This window comes from Diorhabda carinulata, chromosome 9 (assembly GCF_026250575.1).
Source record: "Diorhabda carinulata isolate Delta chromosome 9, icDioCari1.1, whole genome shotgun sequence".
NCBI lineage: Eukaryota > Metazoa > Arthropoda > Insecta > Coleoptera > Chrysomelidae > Diorhabda > Diorhabda carinulata.
Window position 1 is genome coordinate 23,883,183 of NC_079468.1, and position 21,208 is coordinate 23,904,390.

General features: G+C 29.3%; 4 protein-coding genes across 5 annotated transcripts; 2 read left to right on the forward strand and 2 right to left on the reverse strand.

Annotated features, from left to right (window-relative positions):
• The first annotated feature begins 283 nt into the window (after nt 1-283).
• LOC130897855 (prolyl hydroxylase EGLN3) lies at nt 284-11,277 on the forward strand. Of its 2 annotated transcripts, XM_057806787.1 has the most exons (5): nt 284-928; nt 1,302-1,585; nt 8,158-8,325; nt 9,213-9,375; nt 9,465-11,277. In XM_057806787.1, the coding sequence occupies exons 1-5, from the start codon at nt 406-408 to the stop codon at nt 9,485-9,487; spliced, it is 1,161 nt and encodes a 386-aa protein (XP_057662770.1). In that variant the 5' UTR covers nt 284-405; the 3' UTR covers nt 9,488-11,277. The 2 variants fall into 2 exon arrangements, with proteins under 2 accessions (XP_057662770.1, XP_057662769.1); XM_057806786.1 differs by having other exon boundaries at nt 323-928; nt 9,213-11,277.
• A 141-nt stretch (nt 11,278-11,418) lies between these two features.
• Nucleotides 11,419-16,040, reverse strand: LOC130897853 (DNA polymerase epsilon subunit 2). The gene is made up of 8 exons (XM_057806784.1): nt 15,867-16,040; nt 15,270-15,812; nt 15,074-15,193; nt 14,876-15,017; nt 12,938-13,173; nt 12,427-12,610; nt 11,809-11,985; nt 11,419-11,522 (listed from the first exon to the last, which is right to left on the reverse strand). Exons 1-8 carry the CDS (start codon nt 15,935-15,937, stop codon nt 11,445-11,447), a joined length of 1,551 nt encoding a protein of 516 aa, XP_057662767.1. The 5' UTR covers nt 15,938-16,040; the 3' UTR covers nt 11,419-11,444.
• On the reverse strand, nt 13,262-14,336 carry LOC130897861 (uncharacterized). Its single transcript, XM_057806792.1, has one exon. The coding sequence runs from the start codon at nt 14,313-14,315 to the stop codon at nt 13,479-13,481; it is 837 nt and encodes a 278-aa protein (XP_057662775.1). The 5' UTR covers nt 14,316-14,336; the 3' UTR covers nt 13,262-13,478.
• Nucleotides 16,041-16,127: 87 nt separating the features above from the next.
• LOC130897850 (N-terminal kinase-like protein) lies at nt 16,128-21,086 on the forward strand. The gene is made up of 12 exons (XM_057806778.1): nt 16,128-16,359; nt 16,502-16,765; nt 16,819-17,039; nt 17,091-17,181; nt 17,430-17,744; nt 17,833-18,054; nt 18,154-18,382; nt 18,749-18,940; nt 19,063-19,227; nt 19,316-19,467; nt 19,536-19,679; nt 19,836-21,086. The coding sequence occupies exons 1-12, from the start codon at nt 16,246-16,248 to the stop codon at nt 20,139-20,141; spliced, it is 2,415 nt and encodes an 804-aa protein (XP_057662761.1). The 5' UTR covers nt 16,128-16,245; the 3' UTR covers nt 20,142-21,086.
• The last annotated feature ends 122 nt before the right edge of the window (nt 21,087-21,208 follow it).

Genomic DNA, 21,208 nt, shown 5'->3' on the forward strand with positions numbered 1-21,208 from the left:
ACCAATCGAGAGATTATTTTCAAAAAAATTTTATTGTACATAAAGTCATTATAGGAATTATTAGATTATTAAAATTGTTTGACATCATCAAATCAAAGTTTGTTCTACTACCAATAAATAATAAAGATTAGTTCGTCGAGTACTCTTGATTTATATGTTAAATAGATAATAATCGTAAAACAGGGTGTTTATTTATCATGAAATTCTGATATTCTAATGAAAAGAATTTAGAACAGTATAAGTTATTATATGAAACAAGATTCATTGAAATATTTATACTATTGAACGCGTGCTTACTTAAATATCAACAGCTGATTGTAAATACCTGGCGACCTCTAGCGCTAAAATCAAAGCTGTCAATTTGTGTCATAAGGAAAGTGGGCCTTCGTTTGTGATTTAAATAAAATGAGTTCGGAAGATAGTGCCGGGTTAGCAGTATCGAGAAGTTGTGTAGTATGCGGAAAAACGGAAAATTTATTGCGTTGCGCCCGTTGTAAATTGATTTGTTATTGTTGTAAGGATCATCAATTACAAGATTGGAAAAAACACAAGCAGTTTTGTAAAAAAACGAATAATTCTGGTATAGTCGTAGAAGGCAAATACGGACATTTCGTAAACAATCCGGATTTGGGAGTTACTTTACCTACAGAAGGAAGTTCCGAAAATGAAATTTTGAGTTCCTTGGGTGAAGAATTGGCACCTAATAATAATTTTCAACAACTATCTTCTACGGAAAAATCGTTGAAATTCGTTAATATAACCATGCCTATTAGTGGATCGAGTGTTGTAAAGACTAAGCAAAAAACTCTTAAAGATTTCCCTGCTATTTCATTAGAACAACCCAGAAACCTTGACGACGATCGTTTTATTGAAGAAATGTGTTACACTGTAATACAAGATATGACTGACTATGGACTATGTGTTATGGGTAAATGTTTTGTGAATAATATAGTTTTATTTTCGTTAGTCTGAATTCTTTTGTCTTTATTCTGAATATCAACGTCTAAATAATACTTATTATTAATGTTTTTAAGAAGGGCAAACTGCAAAATAATCCATTTATCTCTATTAAAAACTAAAAGTTTAAGTTCAGTTCAGATTCGATGTTTTAGTTTTGATAATACATATTTAAGTTTAAGTGAAATCATTTCATTTTTTGGGAAGCTGTAGTGTGTAAACGTGAATATCTTTGGGGCAATATGCAAAGCTACAAAATAATGCATAAAATCTTAACTCTTCTATATTTTTATTAAAATGAAAATGTTGGAAAAGAAATGTTTCACCTGTTTGTTCATTTATAGATAATTTCCTTGGTGTAGAAAGGGGAAAACAAGTTTTAAGGGAAGTACTAACTATGGAAAATCAAGGTGTGTTTAAAGATGGACAATTAGTGTCTAAAGGACCAACAGAGGATAGAATTGATAGAACAATAAGAAGTGATCAGATATGTTGGGTTCACGGTAAAGAACCAAATTGCCCAAATATAGGATATCTTATTAGCAAAGTGGATACTTTAATTACGAGGGCCAATAAAATGGAAAATAATGGAAAACTGGGAAGATATAGTATTAATGGAAGAACCAAAGTAAGCTATTTTCTTATATATATATATATATATATATATATATATATATATATATATATATATATATATATATATATATATATATATATATATATATATATATATATATATTATATTTTTAAGGTTTATCAAATTTATTTGAGGCATATTTGAATTAAGGTTTCTAATTAAATCTTGGTCTTAATATTGCTCATTTAGGCTTCCAAGTGGAGGCAGTAAGACTCTAACCTTGAGACCCATATCCCCACAAAGTTTAAATAGTAAATTTCAAAAGAATACTGGGATAAATTATAATAAACTAAACTTTTCCACTAGTTTTCCATTCTGATAGTATTAAAATCGTTAACATTCGAGACTGCTTGAAATATTTTCATAAAAATTGCTTTACAGTGCAAACACGAACTGCTGATAGAGAGAAAAAACATTGGTATACCTATCACTATTTCTTTTAAATCTGTTCTGATTGGATCACCATGAAGTGTCGAAATTTTGAGTAGTGGGAGCGGCAAAAAATTATAACAGATTTGGATTCTAATAGCGAATAGAGGGAAATAGTGAGTGGTAAACTGAAGCTATTTCTCTCTCTTTCACTTGTACAATTCCACTTTCCCTATCTTTAATATGAACTCTATGTTTATATTTATTACTAAAATATTTTCAATACAATTTAATTTTATGCATATAATATTTTTTTAATGTAATCGTGACTATTATTTTTTTTTTAAATTCGTTAATGACTTGGTCCTTAATTTAATGACTATGTTAATATAAATGTTGATAATCACAATAATTGATATATTTAATGAGAAGTATTTCTTGTGTGGTGGTATGTGCACAAATATGTTTTATCGAGTCGACAGATTTCACGTGGCAACATCAGTGCTGCCACGTCACGTTACATAAATAATTATCTTTATATTTAATTGGATAATATGTAAATTGAAATTTCCTAATATCTAGAGATGGGACAAGGAGAACATGATAATGAAAATGAATAACAACAATATTTTTAAAGAAAAATCCATTTAATAAAGTACATTTTTTTATTCCTTCGTGGAAGTAATGCACATAACCTCGAAATCAAATTATCGTTTTTTATTTTAATCTTAATATGGAATATACATTTGAAAGTGTGAATTTGTTTTTAAATAATCAGTGTTTTTGTATATTTTTCATTATCGTGTAATAAGACACTTAATTATCAGTATATATACAGGGCGTCCCGTATAATAACCGACACAAAAAAGAGACGTATAGGGGATCCGGAACTACGATAACTGGGGGTAACTCACCTCTACACCAAGTTGTATCCCTCGGGAGGTCCTTTACAATCCATTAACTTAAAAATACCAAATTTGGTACACCGCATGAGACAGTTAAGGGTATTAAGTAATAGTAGTAGTAGTAGTAAAAAACTTGAAGAATTAAATTATCCATTAAATTTTTTTTAAATCACCCCTAGAAAGGTTAAATCGCTTTTTTGGTGTTTTTAACTTGATTTACAACTTGGTATGGAAGTAAATTGCCCCCCATCGTTATATTTGGGGCTTCTCTATACGCCTCTGTTCTGCGTCGGCTCTTATGCGAGACACTCTGTATATATGTATGTGAATACGAAAACACAAAAACTGTATATAATAAATTTGCAGTAAAAAAAATAAAATAGGAATTTATATAAATTGGAAAGCGTCAAAGTAAAATAAATATTAGATTAGGTAATAGGTTTTCCCTAGTTTTAATTCAGATATACATATCTCGTCATCCAACTATTTCCTACATCATAACAACACACTAATTATATACATTTACTTTTTATCGAATTGTGTAATTAACTATTTAGCATCACTTTAACCCACATAATGAAAAACTGAGTCAAGTTCATTACTACAAGTTTTTTTTATCAATATTTGTTTCGTTTCTAACAAGTTTCGTTGATTGAGTTCTTCACTCGATATTCCGCTTAGAGGATGAGATTTTTTGACTTGAGCAAACTTTCGAATTTAAATAATAATTCCAAAGTCAATTGTTAGTTTCTGGTTTCATCAAATATCTCGATATATTCAAAATATCAGAACATAACCTCAAAAAATACTGTAAATAATTTTGCTTTTTTTGTAAAGTTGTTTCTGTTGTTATCTCGTGAATTCGACACATCGTTTTATTCTTTCAAACTCAAGTACAGACTTTTCAAAAATTTCCAATTATTTAGTATATTTTCTGTGCAACTAGAGTCGTGGGCCAAAGCGAGTTTCATATTTTTAATTAACACTGTTTAGTCATTTTTCTTTTCGTACACGTGAGTTTATTCGAGTTTTATTTATTGCGGGAATCGATAAGAACTATATTTTATAACACAACAAAAGACCATTTTCGCAAATTAATTTTAATAAATTAATTGTATAATGCTCTCGAAGCCATCGTCTAATATCGGTAGTCGTCGGTTATGTTTTTTTTCTCGAGGTTTCACGAGAGTTCGACGGCTTCTTCTTCTTTGTTTACGATAGAAAAATGAAAATCAGTAGATTTCGACAATAACTTGAAATTAGAAATAGTTGTAATAAATTATGTAATTAAAAATATAAACAAAATAACTTTTCCGTTTACATTGTATATGATAATAAACGTATGCAAATTTTATAATAATATCTACAATACTTCTAATATTTTCGTAATTTGTTCCTAACCTCAATTCGATAGCTTTTTAAGTTATTCGTTTTCTCTCATTAATAATTCTAATAAATCATCGATTATAAGTTGATTATTAATTTTTAATTGTTATTATGTAATAAAACAATAACGAAATAATACGCAGTAGGTACATTTTGAAAATAATTATTTTACCTACATCGATTGAATAAGATAAATACACGAGTCGAATTTATTATAAAATTCTATATAGAAAAACACAGGCGTCGAGCCAAACGCGAGCTCAGGTCTTGGCCAACCGTTAAGATTCCATTCAAATATGAAAATATTGTAGCATGCTAACAGTCACGTACGCACATTTGGTAATTTACTATCTCTCTCTCTCTCTTCTTTACTCGTTCAATATGGTATTACTCTCTCATACAACGGAATCGATGATTTTGTTTTTTACTATTTTGTTGGGATTTTCATAATTATCATTATTTATAGCGCTTGTTAAATGAATATTAAGTTTCTAAGTTGTGACAGGTAGCAGACGATAAATAAACACATTATCCGTGTAATAGTACAAAAGAATTTGTTATTATTTAATGACGTATGTTAATTCGCAAATATTTGTTTTTACTTAATTTATTACCTATTCAAATAGGAGGGAAACTAAATATACATTTTAACCGTGCATTTGCCATTGAAATAAATAATAAATGGTTATAAGAGGTTTTCGGTTCTATTTTTTTTTAATACTTCAAAAAAAATGTCACTAGATCAAGTTTTATTATGTACAGGGTCATTCACGAGTCGTCGTCACGAGTGGATCCAAAGTTCGTGTTATTTTAAACGGAATACAACTTTATTAAAGGATTAGTATGCCTAAAGTCCACTATTTTTTAATTATTTCGCATTTTTGGACACATGCAGGCTTCCACTAAAAAATTTATATTTCTAAGTTTAAGCGAGTCGGGTCTTATATTTTTGGAATTTGGACAAATAACACTTTATTTGTCTTTCGAAATATGTGAAAACTTTTACAACAATTTATACAGGGTGTTCTGAAAATGGTGTCGAATTTCGCTATATCTAAAAATATCGGAAATTTAATTTTTTCAAATGGCAACCTCCATTTTTCTCTTTATTCTCGACAGTACAAGTTATGTGTAAGACCTTCCAGTGTGTTTGAGGTATTTTGGCTCTAATTTCAGCATTTCTGAAAATATTTCTCACAATTTGTGAGGTTACTTTCGAGCTTTATTTGTCTTCATCGTAAAGTTATTAAACTGAAAAATTTATTGTCTTTCAATCGACATTTTTTTCTGAAAATTGTAATAATCGATGTTTTTTTTTACATCTTTTTGCGGCTAGATATGTCTCTCATGTGAAAATCGTATTTTAAAACGCGTTTGTCCCCTTTTTCTGCATTTTTATATGATTTTGGAGTTGCAAAAGTTGCTACATTCTCATGATAGATAGATTTTAACATTTCGTGAGCTTCTCGAGCAATTTTTTTTTTAATTTAAAACAAAACTCAATATTATACTACAATATTATATTTTAAACCGATAGAAGTTCAAACATTACGACAAAATCTTAACTTCTCGTAGTTTTGTCGCTGTAAAGTTTCATCAAACTCGTAGATACTCATTTTTACAATGTAATCGATCTCGTTATTTTCGGTTTGGGTGCTGTGTGTTGATAAAGACCTTGAGTTATAAATATGCGTGTTCTCAATCATGAATGAGATCGTAGTAAATACAAATTGCGGTCAAAATTCGAAAGCTAATGTTTGTTTACTAATTAATTAACAAAAAAAAAAACGTTTAAACAAATTATATATATTCGGTCACCCTTATTGTATATATAAATTCGACGTGCTTTGAAAAAATATTTATCGTAGTACAACTACGTGATACGTACTACGCATTCTCGAGTGTATTGCTCACATTTGGTTATATCTAAGGAAATAATAATAATAATATCTCAATGTTTACCATCGACGACTCTATTCTGGGAAAATTGTATGATCTCATTCGATTATTTTTATCTGATATTAGATACAATTCGGTGGCGCTATTATATTATCTAAAATCACGAATGTATTAGTACAATTACTAAGCGAATAATGAATAATTTTTCGTCAAAACTCGATTAACAAATCTTGATATCAGTTAAAAACGAATAATCGTTATGGTTAACAATTACCAAGCGGCAGTTTGATGTGGGCGAGGGCTTAAAGGAAACCCGATTCAATTCCAAGGTCAATTCCTCGTTTCCCCCCCGATTGTTCTGAGCACTGGACCCGCTACTCCCAAAGGTTTTTTTTTTTCGGTCAAATGCCTGCGACGTTCCTCTATGCAGTTTCTACGCTCATTGAACAACGAGTTGGCTCCAAAACTGCATCCGTAGAAGGGTCCGGTGCTCGCTACGTGAAATAGGAACGATTTAATTTACAACTGGCCGAAAATTGAGCGAAACAATCCCATACTGGACATTGTGCATCGGTCAGCAGAATCGTTTCTTGGGGATTTTGTTCGATTATTCCCTTTTAATATGGAAAAAATTGTCTTGTCGAAATCCACAACGATTGAGGTTTAGAATAAAAATGAGTTTAGTGTTAAGACGTTAAGATTGGAAAGAAAAAGTTGTAGTTTCTAATAATACGAAGTTGGTTACTCGAGTTTTCGTATGCCAAACAAGGACTTTACGGCGGATAACTCGTAAATTCGACGTTTAAGATGGCGTACCATGTATCAAATGTCAAACTTCGAGATGGCAATTTGACATATTCATCCCAGTGTTGTCATATCTCGTAACATAAGTAGCAATCGTCGTAATTGAATTACAAGATGTTTTTACGTTGTTTCGCTATCTAATGCTTTTCGGTTTAAGCTCTAAACTCCCTATACTACGCCGCTCAACTGTGCTCTAATCCGTTTTTGATTTGTAGATGCAGTTTAATGCAGAATTTCGTCGTACATTTATATCCGTCCTCACGCAGTACCATATAACGTTTAATAAATAGTTGAATGACAATTTTTATTTTAATTATTTAATCTAAGTGGTTATTTTAATCTCGGTTCGACTGTTTATTCGGTTTTTGTCACGTATATTTATATCAAATATGTGCACAAAACCAACATCAAATTTAAATATTATCATGATTTACTTTGAAGGGAAAATACCGTTTAAAAAAATATTATTTTCATTACACGATGATTTTAATCTTACTTATAATAATAAGATGGTAAATATACTAAATTTCAACAATTTTTTTCGTTATTCTAATCGTTGTTTCAAAGAGTACAAAGTTAATGCAAAATACAACGAGAAAATCCATAATTTTTCTTTTCGACTTTTTGATTATAAAAGAGATTTTTACATGTAATCACTCCCAACAGTTTTTATTGTAATAATATGGATCGAAGGATTTTAAATTACCTTATTTTACAAAAGCTGAAATTTTGCCAGCAATGTTTAAACGAATTTCTTTGCTAGTTCAATGTTTTTTCCAATAATTTCACGATATGTCACGTTGTAATGTCAATGTCAGATTTGTCATATTCGTATCAGTGTTGCCATACCCCGAAACTTAAGTAGCAACCCTCGTAAATAAACAACAAAATCAGTTTTTATACTATAACGGAGAGTTATAATTTAATGAAAATTAAGGATATTTGACAAAAGGATATTAACCGTCTGGCAATGAATGACTCGATTTTCAATAACATTATGAAGAAATTATATAAAAATTAACGATTGTAATTTGATTATTTTGGGTTGGTATTTTACATATCTTTAGTTTAGTATCGTTTAACTGTCAAATCCAAACTTCCTAACGGCCTCGTTCTCACTTGTGTTAAGAGGAATAAAATTCTTGCGGGTTTTCGTTCTAATTGTAGGTTTCAAACGAATGGTGTTAATTTTGTTTTCAGGCGATGGTCGCTTGTTACCCAGGTTACGGATCTCATTACGTTAAACACGTAGATAATCCTAATAGAGATGGTAGATGTATAACGGCTATTTACTATCTCAATTTGAACTGGGTGCCGAGAAACGGTGGACTGTTAAGAATATTCCCCGAAGGTTGGAGGGAAGATAAGGTAGGATAAGTTTATGATAATATTCAAATTTATTTGTTTCCTTCCTCCGGATTTGACTAAAATTCCCCATACAACGAGAAACTCTACAATACAGTAAACAGTAGCGACACTCGAGACAAAAATTTTGCACGCATGCGCGAATTTGTACGACCAGCAAAATGGCGATGTTTGTAAACAAAAAGTGTTTATAAATGTGGCACAGTGATTTGTTGAGTTGAAACTGTTTTATTTTAATTATTTTATAGTAATTAGGGTATAGTGTTAGGATTAAATAGATAGGTTAGTGCTGCGTAAGAAGTTAATACAGACTTTAAAAATTGTTTTTATTGACTATATAGTCGTCACATTTGTGAAGAATTTGCACGTGGATGGGTAAGTTTAGAAGAAAATACTTTATATATTTATTTTAAAGCATTCGACTACTTTCACCTGATGATACCTTTATCATATATATTTCAATATAACAAGTATCAACGTATTTTTGAAATTTTACAATTCCTATTAAATTTGGAATAACTATCTAGCTAAATTAACAAAATTATTGTTTATCCAATTACGATTTTTTTATTCTTTAATTTCTATTGGAATACTTATAAATATAACTACAAGTAAAATTAGATACATGCTGCTTTTTACAAAACCTTCACTACATTTCTTATTTAGTACCCGTGCGTTGTTTTATAGGAAGTGTCTCTACTGGCTTATACTTATACTGGACAAAAAGTATCTCAAAAGATAGTTCACATTAATAAAAAACTGAGTTTTGATTATTTGTTTTGTTTTTGATGGCATAGACTCTTCTATCTTAACCGGATATATTTATACCGAATATTTTGATTTATGGTCTATTATAAATTAAAAAAACTACATGAATGTGCTTTTTTTAGGTGGCAGATATAGAACCACTTTTTGATAGACTGTTATTTTTCTGGTCAGACAGGAGGAATCCTCATGAAGTTCAACCGGCGTACAATACCCGATACGCCATAACGTTATGGTATTTTGATGCCGATGAAAGAAAAGAAGCCCTTAGGAGATACGAAAAAGAAAGTAAGAATATAGTTACTAGGATTTTTCAACTTTTGTAACGTTTTTAGTATTTTCGATGATAATTATCGACCGTAATTATTTTGTTGCAGGAAAATCTTTGACGTCAAAATGACGAGCTCCCTTCGTTTATGAAAAATTGAATTTATACAAAAGGTAGTTTGCAATTACGTCCTATTGTACATATTGTGAATTTTTTTTTTTAAGAATATTGTTACTTATAAGATGAAAGTGTGATATTTAAAATAATTGAAAACTTAGTCATTTGCTACATTAAATCCGACGTAACCTGTACGTGTTGTCGTATTATGCCTAAGGGGTGGAATCTAATTTATTGATTATTTTAAATGTAATAGTTAGAGGACGAAGTGCTAAGTTAGAGCAACAGCTCAATCTTATCAGTAGAAATCCTATTTTGTATCTTTTACAAATAAATATTTATAATAACATTTGGTACAAATTATTGTACAACAAATTTGAAATAATAAAATAAATTTATTAATAACTTCATGTTAACAAGTATTTATAATCTCTTTAATTTAAGTATTGAAATAAATTTTTTTTTATGTGAGGTATATCAAGAAATAACGACACATTGTTTGTCTTCTAGTTCCCATAAATATTCATTATTTAGATACATATAGTTATTTATTTACTCTCTTTTCTTCATTCCGTGTCATTATTCTCCACTTAAATGTTGTATTTCTATCGCGTTTCTTTCATTATTAATTTTCCTCCATTACTGTCCGATATTTTTCCCAAAATATTTCCAAGTATACACCATTTCAAAATTACTGCCTTTTATTATTTCTATGTGGAATTACTCAACCGAACAATAACAAACATTTTTGTTTATTTAATTTTTAAATACAATTTTATTAATTAACGAGAATTTTCGTTATTATTTGATATATTATTGGATTACTTTTTATTTATTATTTTTTTTGGCATATTTTGTATATTGACTCAATACACAAGTGTACAAATTTCGTTCAACTATTGCATTTGTTATTTTTTATAATTTATGCCCCGCGTTCGTTAAAATTTACGTGAATGTCGTCGATAACAGTGTTAATTTGAATTTTATCTAAAGACGTAATTAGAAATTGGCAGGTAAATCTGTCACATACAGTGTGTATAGCTAAACGGTTCCGGTTACTGTACATATTTATGAAACAAGTCGAATTATATATTGACATTCCGCAACGTAAAAATGCTATTTATACCTTTAATTTACAAAAAAGTATGAGTTTTAAAAAATGTATCAGCATTCTATGTTCAAAAACTTAAATATTAGTTCAAGTTTTTTGAAAGGATGGGGGTAATCGCGCTGGCCTCGATTAAGGATTATTGCATAAGTTAGAATGACTCCCTTTTGAAGTAGTTCAAAATTATTATCGTCAATTTATTTATACACTTAACTATTCACTAAAACTTACTAAACTATACACTGTTCGGTTTACTTTTTACTACATCGATGTGTTTGCTAAATCAAATTGTTAACTGTTAACGATAACATCTTTTCATTTAAAATGGAGAAACCTTTTAAACGATACATTACATGCATTTACTTAGCATTTAAAAAATTGAGGGTAGTACCAGTCATTCGAAGGTAGGGATGGAATTGTTACGTTGAAGAATGATAATTTAAATTTGACGTTTTTCAATTATTTTTTTCATGAATATGTTGAAACAGTTACTAATTTATTCAATACGGATTGTACACACCATATTTATATTACAGTAAATTGTAATTGAAATTTTTTGAACATTTTTTTGTTCGATTTAATGCCGAAAATAAACTTGAAAACGATTTTTTATGTATAATATTTGGGTATTGTTATGTACTGATGGTTTAAAAATTTTGAAATGCATATAATTCAATCTATTAAACATTTTAATATTGTTAGTGTTTATTTTATACACCCCGTAGATAATAATTTAATCATTTGTCTGTTTCGTTTTCATATTTGGTAAATAAATCCATTTATATAAATAAAAACAAAATTGGAGTAAACTGGGTTATTTGAAATAAAAAAAAATAAAAAATTTCACATTCAATTTTATTAAAATTATAAAGCGCAGTCTTCTATAGTGTTAGTGTATGGTAAGTATGACAAAAATTGAAAACCGTTTTCACAAAAAGGACCCTAAAAGAAATGAATAAAATTAAACCTTAAATGGAACATCATATTTGTATTTATTCTTTCAATTCGACCATTTAGTTAACAGGAATTGACGGATCACAAAACTATACACAATGAAAATGTTTAATAGCTGCTTAATCATATAGGAAAAGACAAGTGATAGGGAAAAGAAGAATAACCTAACTGTATAAATAATCCAATTTGTATGCATAAAAGAAGAGCAATCTGTGTATTTCTATTCTATGTAATGGCGATTTTATAGATGAATTTGAAATTTATTTATACTTACTGGATTTATTACATGACAGTCTTTATTACTTCCTTCGTAAGCTTCACATTTATCCCCTATAACTACTACATCGGGTAACGGATACAATCTTAAGCAATAATCGTAATCCCACTGAACTGTCAATGAATTTAATGACAATGGACTTAAATGACCCTGACTGATTATTGTACGTCTTATCTGAAAAAAAAATGTAATTTATCCTTTTACTTTTTTTTTAAATATCGGAAAAAATATTTTATGCGAATATGAATAGTTCGAAGTGGATTAATATTAATTTCCTAACAGATTTTAGTCAAAATTGGATTATGAAATCAGGCCTTATAGCCACTCCTGTCCAATACAACACCTTTAAACGTGAAATTTTAAAGAATAAATTGTGAATAAACAAAGGGAATAAATAATATAAATTAGTTAAAAGTATATTTTAAATATAAATTAATTGAATACTAATGAAGCGTGTAAGTAAATTGTGCTTAAAAATATATTTAAATCCATCCCCGTATCGGGAGAAATTGTGAATAAATAAATAAGGGAACATTACAATAAATAAGAGTTATATTAGTATTTTATGTAAAATTATTTTTCGATTTTGATTATCTTATAGTATAGTAAACTTACACAATCTGGTATTTCATCTTTGGACGGTTTATGTAAAGTACCTTGCAAGAGTTTGGGCATAAGGTCTGCTCTAAATAAAGTCAGTTCTCTGGTACAGTACTGTATTCTACAGGGGTTCGTTGTGAAAATTGCTTTTGGTAATACCTTTTTCATATCACCAGTGACGTAGCTTGGAAGGGCGAATCTAAAAAGGAAAATCACGTACTGAAATTGTATATACAAACGACTATAATTCTATTATTTATCCGAAAGAAAAATTTCAATAGTTTGAAGTCCCCCTTGATAAGGAACAATGTAAATAGGTCACAAACAAATAACCAGGACCTTCCTGGGGCACCCTATAAACAGGAACGGGACCGGTTTATTTGGAAATGATAAATGTAAAACAAATAAGATTTTATAGGAAGAATAAACAATAGTGGAAAAAATATGAAAGAGTAGAAGGAAATATTTAAATACTTATTTAATAATGTTATTGATCAAACAAATATTTTTATTTATTGTGATTCACCTTGGTGCTATATGCGTGAAGCAGGGATCCGCCATACCCGGAACAAAAACAAATTGGCTATCATTGGAAACACCAGGGAAATTTGTTATAAGATCAGCCAATCTTTTGAATAGTTTTTTTAATGTATCCATCATTTCACTACCGTGTGAATTTGACATGAAATTTCCCATGAAAATAAAAGCTATTGGAGGACAATCTTGAAAACCATTGAATAAACATTCTAGTTTTTCAAAAACCTGTAAAATATTAACTATAATTTACAATTTAAATTATCCATTTAGCATTTAATTTTGTTTTACTTTTATCAGTGAATGCGTTATTTTCAATAGAAACAAATATTGATAACACCTTTTATTGATAAAAAATATTACAATAAAACATTTACTCTAATAGATAAAATTCCTAAATATTACTTTGTACTTTCACAAATATGATAATTTTAAAGATTGGTCAGTGCGGCTGGACACAAATTCAACTGTTTTTATTCGAATAGAACAAATCTCAATACATTACTTGTAAAACAACATTAAGGTTTCAAAATTCAGATATTTAATAAATAATCCCAGTCTGGATCAAGAATATACGTTTTTGTTACAGAGCCCAAAACAGTAGCGTGAGATTCTTTATTATTGATTTGAGTCGACACCAAATGTTCATTAGGAGAATCCCAATGTGATGATGAATCAAGTTTATAGCTCAATTTACCAATCACCACTTGGACTTTTCCAGATTTTTTCACGCAAAGTTTTCCTATAGTTCCTTCGGGAAAATCTTTGAGAGTGAAATCATTTCCCTGTTCTTTCTTAAAATGAAACGATATCGGTAATTGCCAAAGGTAATATGTTGTTTGACTGTTATCACTATTCCAAAACGGTTCCATTTTTGGAGGTATACAAGAATTAGATAATGAAGATTCATCCCATTCCACTGGAGAAAATGAAGATTTTTGTTCATCAGTATCTTCCAGATTTTGTTTTATATCCTCTCTGATAAATTCTTGTTTTTTATTGAGTCCGATAGATTTTTTATTTGAAAATATTGGTACGATATTGTCCAGTATATCACGTTCTTTTCGTATTGTGGCTTTTGAAGTTCCTTTTCTTTCTGTAAATATACCTTTCGACTGCACAAATTGTGGCTTTTCTTTGGCTTTTTCCTTTTGTTGTTTAATTTTAGTGTCATTTTGGTCTATCGATTTATTACTGGCATAATGTTTTTTTCTAACTACATTAAGATTTGGTGTGTAGATCCTCTTATAAGATTTATTTCGACCCAAGCTAAGGTCGCGAGGTAATTTTATTGATTTTAAACGCAACGCGGGAGGACCTTTGACAAAATCTTTAACTGATAACTTTTCCGATTTTTTATCGGCATCCATGTTTATTTAATTTTACTACAATATGTTGTTGAAAAATGACATAACCTTGACAAATAGAAGATATGACTACTAATCCGATCATCACACAGTTATTGATACGAGATAATTTTGTACTACAACCTTCGAAATATTTCGAAAAGTAATAAAAAACTGTTTCGGATTGTTCGTTTTTGTTTCTCTTTGTGTGAAAAATTGAAAAGCTTCGTTTTATTTTTATACTACTAGCAAAAAATATAGCTTTACCTCTACTTTAATACCAATACTATTTCAGAATTATTTTGAAAATTTTTCAAAAATGACAAAATTAAATAACGAATTTTTTATAGGTTTCAGATTATACCAATAAAACTTTGGTATTTTGACGGCTATAACTTCTAGATCTCAAAGAAAAATTGTTTAAATCATTAAAAATCTCCAGATTTATACTTATTATTTTTGACAATATTTAGAAAATATTGTTGTTCTATTGGTTGATTAGTCACGACAGAATATCTCTGTTAGTTATGCAACACAGTTTACAATTTATGTAATTGGTAGAAGGTAAAATAAAAATATCTTACCTGAGGGTGGTCCAACCATACATCTGAAAAGAAAAGCATGAATTTATGTTTATTTTGAGACATATATTCTTTTAATCTAAGAGAATTTCTTAGTGGCTCAATCGAAGAACCCCCAAAATAATTTATATTTCCAAACGTTGGTCTAAAAAAAATAACGTTATTGTATTTAAAAACTGATTTTCATAATTTAAAATAAACCTTGAACTTTTATAATCTTCACCAGGTGGTAATACAATTGAAGATACATGTAGAATAGGATCTTCATAATAACCATTCACTAAAACTAGACAGTTTTCATTGAAAAACCCGGCGTGGTATCTAAAAACCAAATCATCCTATAATATTGTTGAACTCGAGTTAAAAGAAAATTACATTATAATTGAATAGTTATTACTTAGCATGTGTTAAGTTGAGTTCTACAATTCCAGTTGGATCCTCCAGGCTCCATTTTCCTTCTGAAATTTGAAATAATGCGCCTAGAATTAATGTTCTATCTAAAGTAATACTTGAAACTGTTAACAGATAATCAACAGTTTGTAATTTTAAATCTTTTTCTCCTTTTTGTTGAAAATTTCTTTTGGTCCTTTGTAGTACTGTAGTATATCTTTCTAGAAATAGTTTTGATTTGACATCTGCATCTGGTAGTATTGTCGATTTATTATTTTCTATATAGTATTGTTTACGATCCGGATTGTATGTAAATTTAGGAAAATCAAAAGCGTCAATTACATTGAATATAGATTCGTTGTTATCATATCCATGGTGAAGACAAACTTTTATAGCTCTTTCAATATTTTCAATTTCTATACTTTTTTCTAAGAGACATTGGTTTTCCAAACTGTTACATAAGTTTGTTATTATTGTATCGAATGTCAAATTATCGCTTAAATCCATACGTTCCTCTTTAAACTTTTTTATTATTAGGTCACAAAATTCTCTAAAAATTATCAACATAAGTAATCAAACGTTAAACATTATTCTAATAACTTACCGACGAACATTAAATCCACTCAATTTGAAAGCGTTTTGCAATTTTTTTTTAATTCTCTCATCGTTAGCCATTATTATAATTAATTTGGATTATTATACGATTACTTATTTACATATATGTATATTAAAAATAACCTTTTTTTAGTTCCCGCCATAAATTTAATAAACGCGATCTTCTTTTTTAGCGTTATTGGCCTTGAGTCACGATTTCCAAAGTCATAATTTGCTACTTATAAAAAAGACGATTATGACCTTTGGCAGCACTGCATTTACTGCGTATGATTCTTCAAAAAAAAGAAGACTTTCATATTTTAGGTTATAAATTTAATTATTTATGTGTAATAATTTTTGTCAGATTAGTATAATATATTAAATTGGATATGTGGTCATTTTTTTCTCGCGATCCTTCCAAAGACTTCAATTTTGAAATTGGAGAATTGGTGCCAAGTTTAGAAGACAAAAGTGTGTGGAATCTACATAAAGGAAAGAAAAAAGTGAGTGTTGGCAAACTGTTTGTAAATAAACAACCCAAAAAGAATTACGTGTTAACTTAACTATATTTATAGCAATACTTTATACAAATAATTAAATATTTATATCAATTTTGATTATTTGTATTGTCATAATTAATTTTAGGGGTCGAATGAAGAAGTTTCTGTTTTTGTATTTGATTTAAAAAGTAATCCAGAGTCACAACTAGATGTTGTTAAAGCAGCTGTCAAAAGATTGAAAACTTTAAGACACCCTAGTATACTTACTTATATAGATAGTTTGGAATCAGAAAAAGTTTTATATTTAGCCACTGAACATGTAGATCCATTGAAGGAACATCTCGAGAAGTTATCTTTAGATGCGCCGCAGAGAGATCTATACATAGCATGGGGTATTTTTCAAATAACTGTAAGTTTAAAAAATCTAATCTTATAAATATAAGTTATATATATTTTTTCCAGAGGGCATTGTCATTTTTAAATAATGATGGTAACTTGAGACATAATAATGTTAATATTTGGTCAGTGTATGTCAATTCATCCGGGGAATGGAAATTGGGGGGCGTTGAATATGTCTCAAGTACACAGGACTCTACACTACAATTTAAATTAATATCTAGTCTTGATGTTTACAGTCCACCTGAAAAAAATGATCCATCAAAACAAAGGAATATGACAAAATGGTGAGTGGTATTTTGTATTATATTTCTTCATATTATGGTTGTTTTTTAAAGTTCTAGTGATATGTGGGGCTTGGGCTGTTTAATATGGGAGGTATTTAATGGACCTCTAAATGTGCAGTCGTCTTTAAGAAATCCTGATAAAGTAAGAATAAATTACAATATATACAATATACTTTGGTATTTATGATTTTATGTTATACTTTGAACTAATTTGTTATCTATTAAGTCTTTGTATACTTTATTATTTGAGATATGAGGTTGTTTGTTTCTTTTAAGGTCTTTTCTTCCAGAAAGTAAAAAGTTATCAATATTTGTTCACTATTTGAATAATTTCTTTTTATAATAATATTTAAATATTGTTAGTTTCTATAAATATTCAAAATCTTTTAGATACCTAAACAGTTAGGATCCTTATATTTTGAACTATTAAACACAAACCCCGTAGCTAGGCCTAATCCTGCTGATGTTATAACAAGGTGTAGAAAATTAGGTGGCTATTTTAAAAATGATCTTGTGGACACTCTACTTTTTCTCGAGGAAATACAAATCAAAGATAAAACAGAGAAAAACCGATTCTTTTCCAACTTAACACCACATTTAGATAATTTTCCAGACAATGTCTGTAAACATAAGATATTACCACAGCTTATAACAGCCTTTGAATACGGAGATGCGGGATCTGCAGTATTAGCACCTATGTTTAAGGTGAGAATTTTAAAAATTCAATAATGTCTCAAAAATTTTTTAATCCTATTAGTGGATTATTCGAAGACATATACATATATGTTTTCAGCTTGGTAGATTGCTTGATGAAGCAGAATATCAAAAGAAAATTGTGCCATGTGTAGTAAAATTATTTGTAAGTAATGATAGAGCTACAAGATCTAGATTATTACAACAATTAGAACATTTTATTGGGCATTTACAATCCAGTACAGTCAACGATCAAATATTTCCTCAAGTCGCTCACGGATTTATGGACACAAATCCAACAATTAGAGAACAGACTGTTAAAGTAAGTTCCAATATAAAACAGAATTGACTATTTCAGTTTATAAAGTGCGTTGTTTTAGTAAGCATTCTATAATGAATATCTTTTTCCATTTATTTACAGTCTGTGATACACCTAGCACCTAAGTTGAATTACAATAATCTAAATGTTGAAGTGTTGAGGCACTTTTCTAGATTACAAGCGAAAGATGATCAAGGCGGTATAAGAACTAACACAACGGTATGTCTAGGTAAAATAGCTCCTCATCTCCACCCTCAAATAAGACAGAAGGTTTTAATATCTGCATTTATTAGAGCTATGAGGGATCCTTTTCCTCCAGCAAGAAACGCAGGTGAGATACATTGAACTGATTTTCTATCAAAAGAGACCTAAAAAGAAGATAAATCCTCACGAAATATATACGAAAAACAACCGATAAAGGCGAATTAATAATAAAATCGATTTTCTACTAATATTAATTAATATTCTAGCGAGTAAGATAATATGCTTATTGAAATTAAAATTTCCTGAAATACCTTTGGGATTTCAAAGTGCTGACATAAAGGGTCATAAACTGAGAAATATTAGTCTTTCTGTCTCTTCTAATTTTTATTTAGAAAATATTAAACTGTATATGTATCTTTAATAATGTGAGCTTACCCTCAATTTTATTTGAGAATTTCCTACTAGAAGTATGACTTTGTAAAATATCTTATAGGCGTTTTGGCATTAGCAGCTACTCAACAATACTATTTGTTGTCTGAGGTAGCATCCCGTATATTACCAGCACTTTGCTATTTAACAATGGATCCAGAAAAAATAGTAAGAGATTCAGTATTCAGAACTATTAAAGGTTTTCTAGGCAAATTAGAAAAAGTTTCAGAAGATCCAAGCTTAAGGGAGAGTATGGGTAAGCAATTTTATATAAAATAATTTCTCTATTTACTTCACGATTATTTAATCTGAACAATTTTTATTTGGAAATAATTATATTAAAATTTTAACTTTTTCATTTTTGTGATATAATAATAGAAGCAGATGTTAATACTGCAACTCCGAGCTTAAGTAATGCAGCTGCAACATGGGCCGGTTGGGCAGTAACTGCCGTAACTGCTAAATTCTATAGAAGCCAATCTGATACGGTTAGGTCTTTGAATCCCATGGGCAATAAGATGCTTAGTAAACCTGGATCATTGGGTAGGTTTTCCTTTATTTATTATTTTTTGTTAGTATAGGGGAGGTTTCTTCTCTTCTTATATTGATGAACGTTTTAATTTTTTGATAGAACAACCTTCCAGTAGTAGTATTTCTACGACAACATCAAGTGTTACTTCTATGACCTCTCTCGAGCACGAGGATGCTAGCAGAGGTAACGATTCTGTTTCAGACTATGATTATAACAATTGGGATGATAATGACAATTGGGGAGACATAGAGGTAAATAACGTTTGAGTAAAAGTCTCTGAATTATAAAAATAATTTGATTGTAATTTTTTTTCTTACAGACTGGAGGTCAGATGGTAAGTAGCAGTGGGAGTGGATGTGCTGGAAGTAGTGATCCAACAAGTCCTCCATCTGGATCTGGGCCGACTAATAAAGCGGCGGATGGATGGGAAAATGAAGAATGGGGTAGCTTGGATGAGGAACCAGTATGTAGTGGAAAATTCTCTAATATTCACACTAGTTTATAATTGGAAAGTTTATTTTGTTTTAGATAAAAATGACATAGCAAATATTACTAGTTTATCTACTATTCACGAAGTAGTGAACCTAAAATATTTAGTAGTAAAATTGGTTTTTTTAAGGAGCAAGAAGTCGAAGCTACATCACCTTTAGAGACGTGGAGTTCTAGTGATAAAGCTCCAATTTTACCGGATAACAAATCTTGGTCACCCAATGCTATTGACCATAGGCATTCACAACCTTCTCATAATTGGGAAGATCATGAATTTGAACCTTTAGAAGAAAATCCGGGTGCAAATAATTCCAAATTAGAAGAAGCAAGGAAAAAAAGGGAAGAAAAAAGATTGATGAGACAAAAAGAATTAGAGGCCAGAAGGGCGACGAGACAGACTACAGGACCTATGAAGTTGGGGGCGAAGAAAATATAATTTATGAAATATTTTATGAATTTTAAAAAGTATCACGTTTAAATTGAAATTATTGTTTTGGAATTACTACTCCAAAGCTTCCTGAGAAAATAATGAATTAAACGTAAACCCCTCATCTGTTAAGATGAAAGTGATACTTTACCGATACGTACGTAATAAACATTTGACATTAACAATGTCTTACCTTATTTTTATAAATTTTTCAATTGTATATTTACCAAAAACGGGGAGATTGTGTATATGTGTCTTTTATGTTAACAAGAAATCAAATAATTATTCAGAAATATTTATTACTGAAAAAGATTTGTCGATTTTTAATAGTTGGTGAACAAATAAAAGTGAAATTTGTTATTTTAATATATCAAATGCTACCAATCAATAAAGATAAGTTGTCAAAAATAAATAATATTTATAGCTTTAGTGGATCGTGTCTGTAATATTTGTTTTATTACTTAAAGCGTTAAAATTCCCATTCAATAATATTATTCATCATTAAACAAGGATTTTTTTTCCAAGATAATTGTTTTAAATGGTTTCAAAGCTCTCTCGTACAAATAGCATACGTTTTAATTGTTTATAGGTCTGCAGACCGTTTTGTTTATTCACCAAACTTTAATTCAATTCATATGTGTCATTTCACTAAGTATAAAAAAACCAAAACGTTTTGGCCTGGTATTAAATGTAGCTAAATATTTATAAACAAATATCTATTTCAGGATAACGATATTCCTACGTAATTTTTCTTAATGTTCTAAGGTTAGGCAGTTGGTAAATTACATTTTTATTGTCTAGCTTACGCAAGGATTAATTTTATAAAAACAATTTTAAACTTTTAACAAAATCGAAATTATACATTGATATTTTTGTATATAGTTATATTTTGTTGGTTATATTCAATCTACATATTTATATTATTCCAATTCTATTAAATTACATTTTCGCATATTCAATTATTTACCCTATTTCCTTATTTACCTTTCGTTCAGTCTGGGGGTTATGGATTAATTCCAGTCAAGTGGGGGTAGCGGGTCCCTCTTCTGGAAACTTTTTAAAAAATACGTACTTAA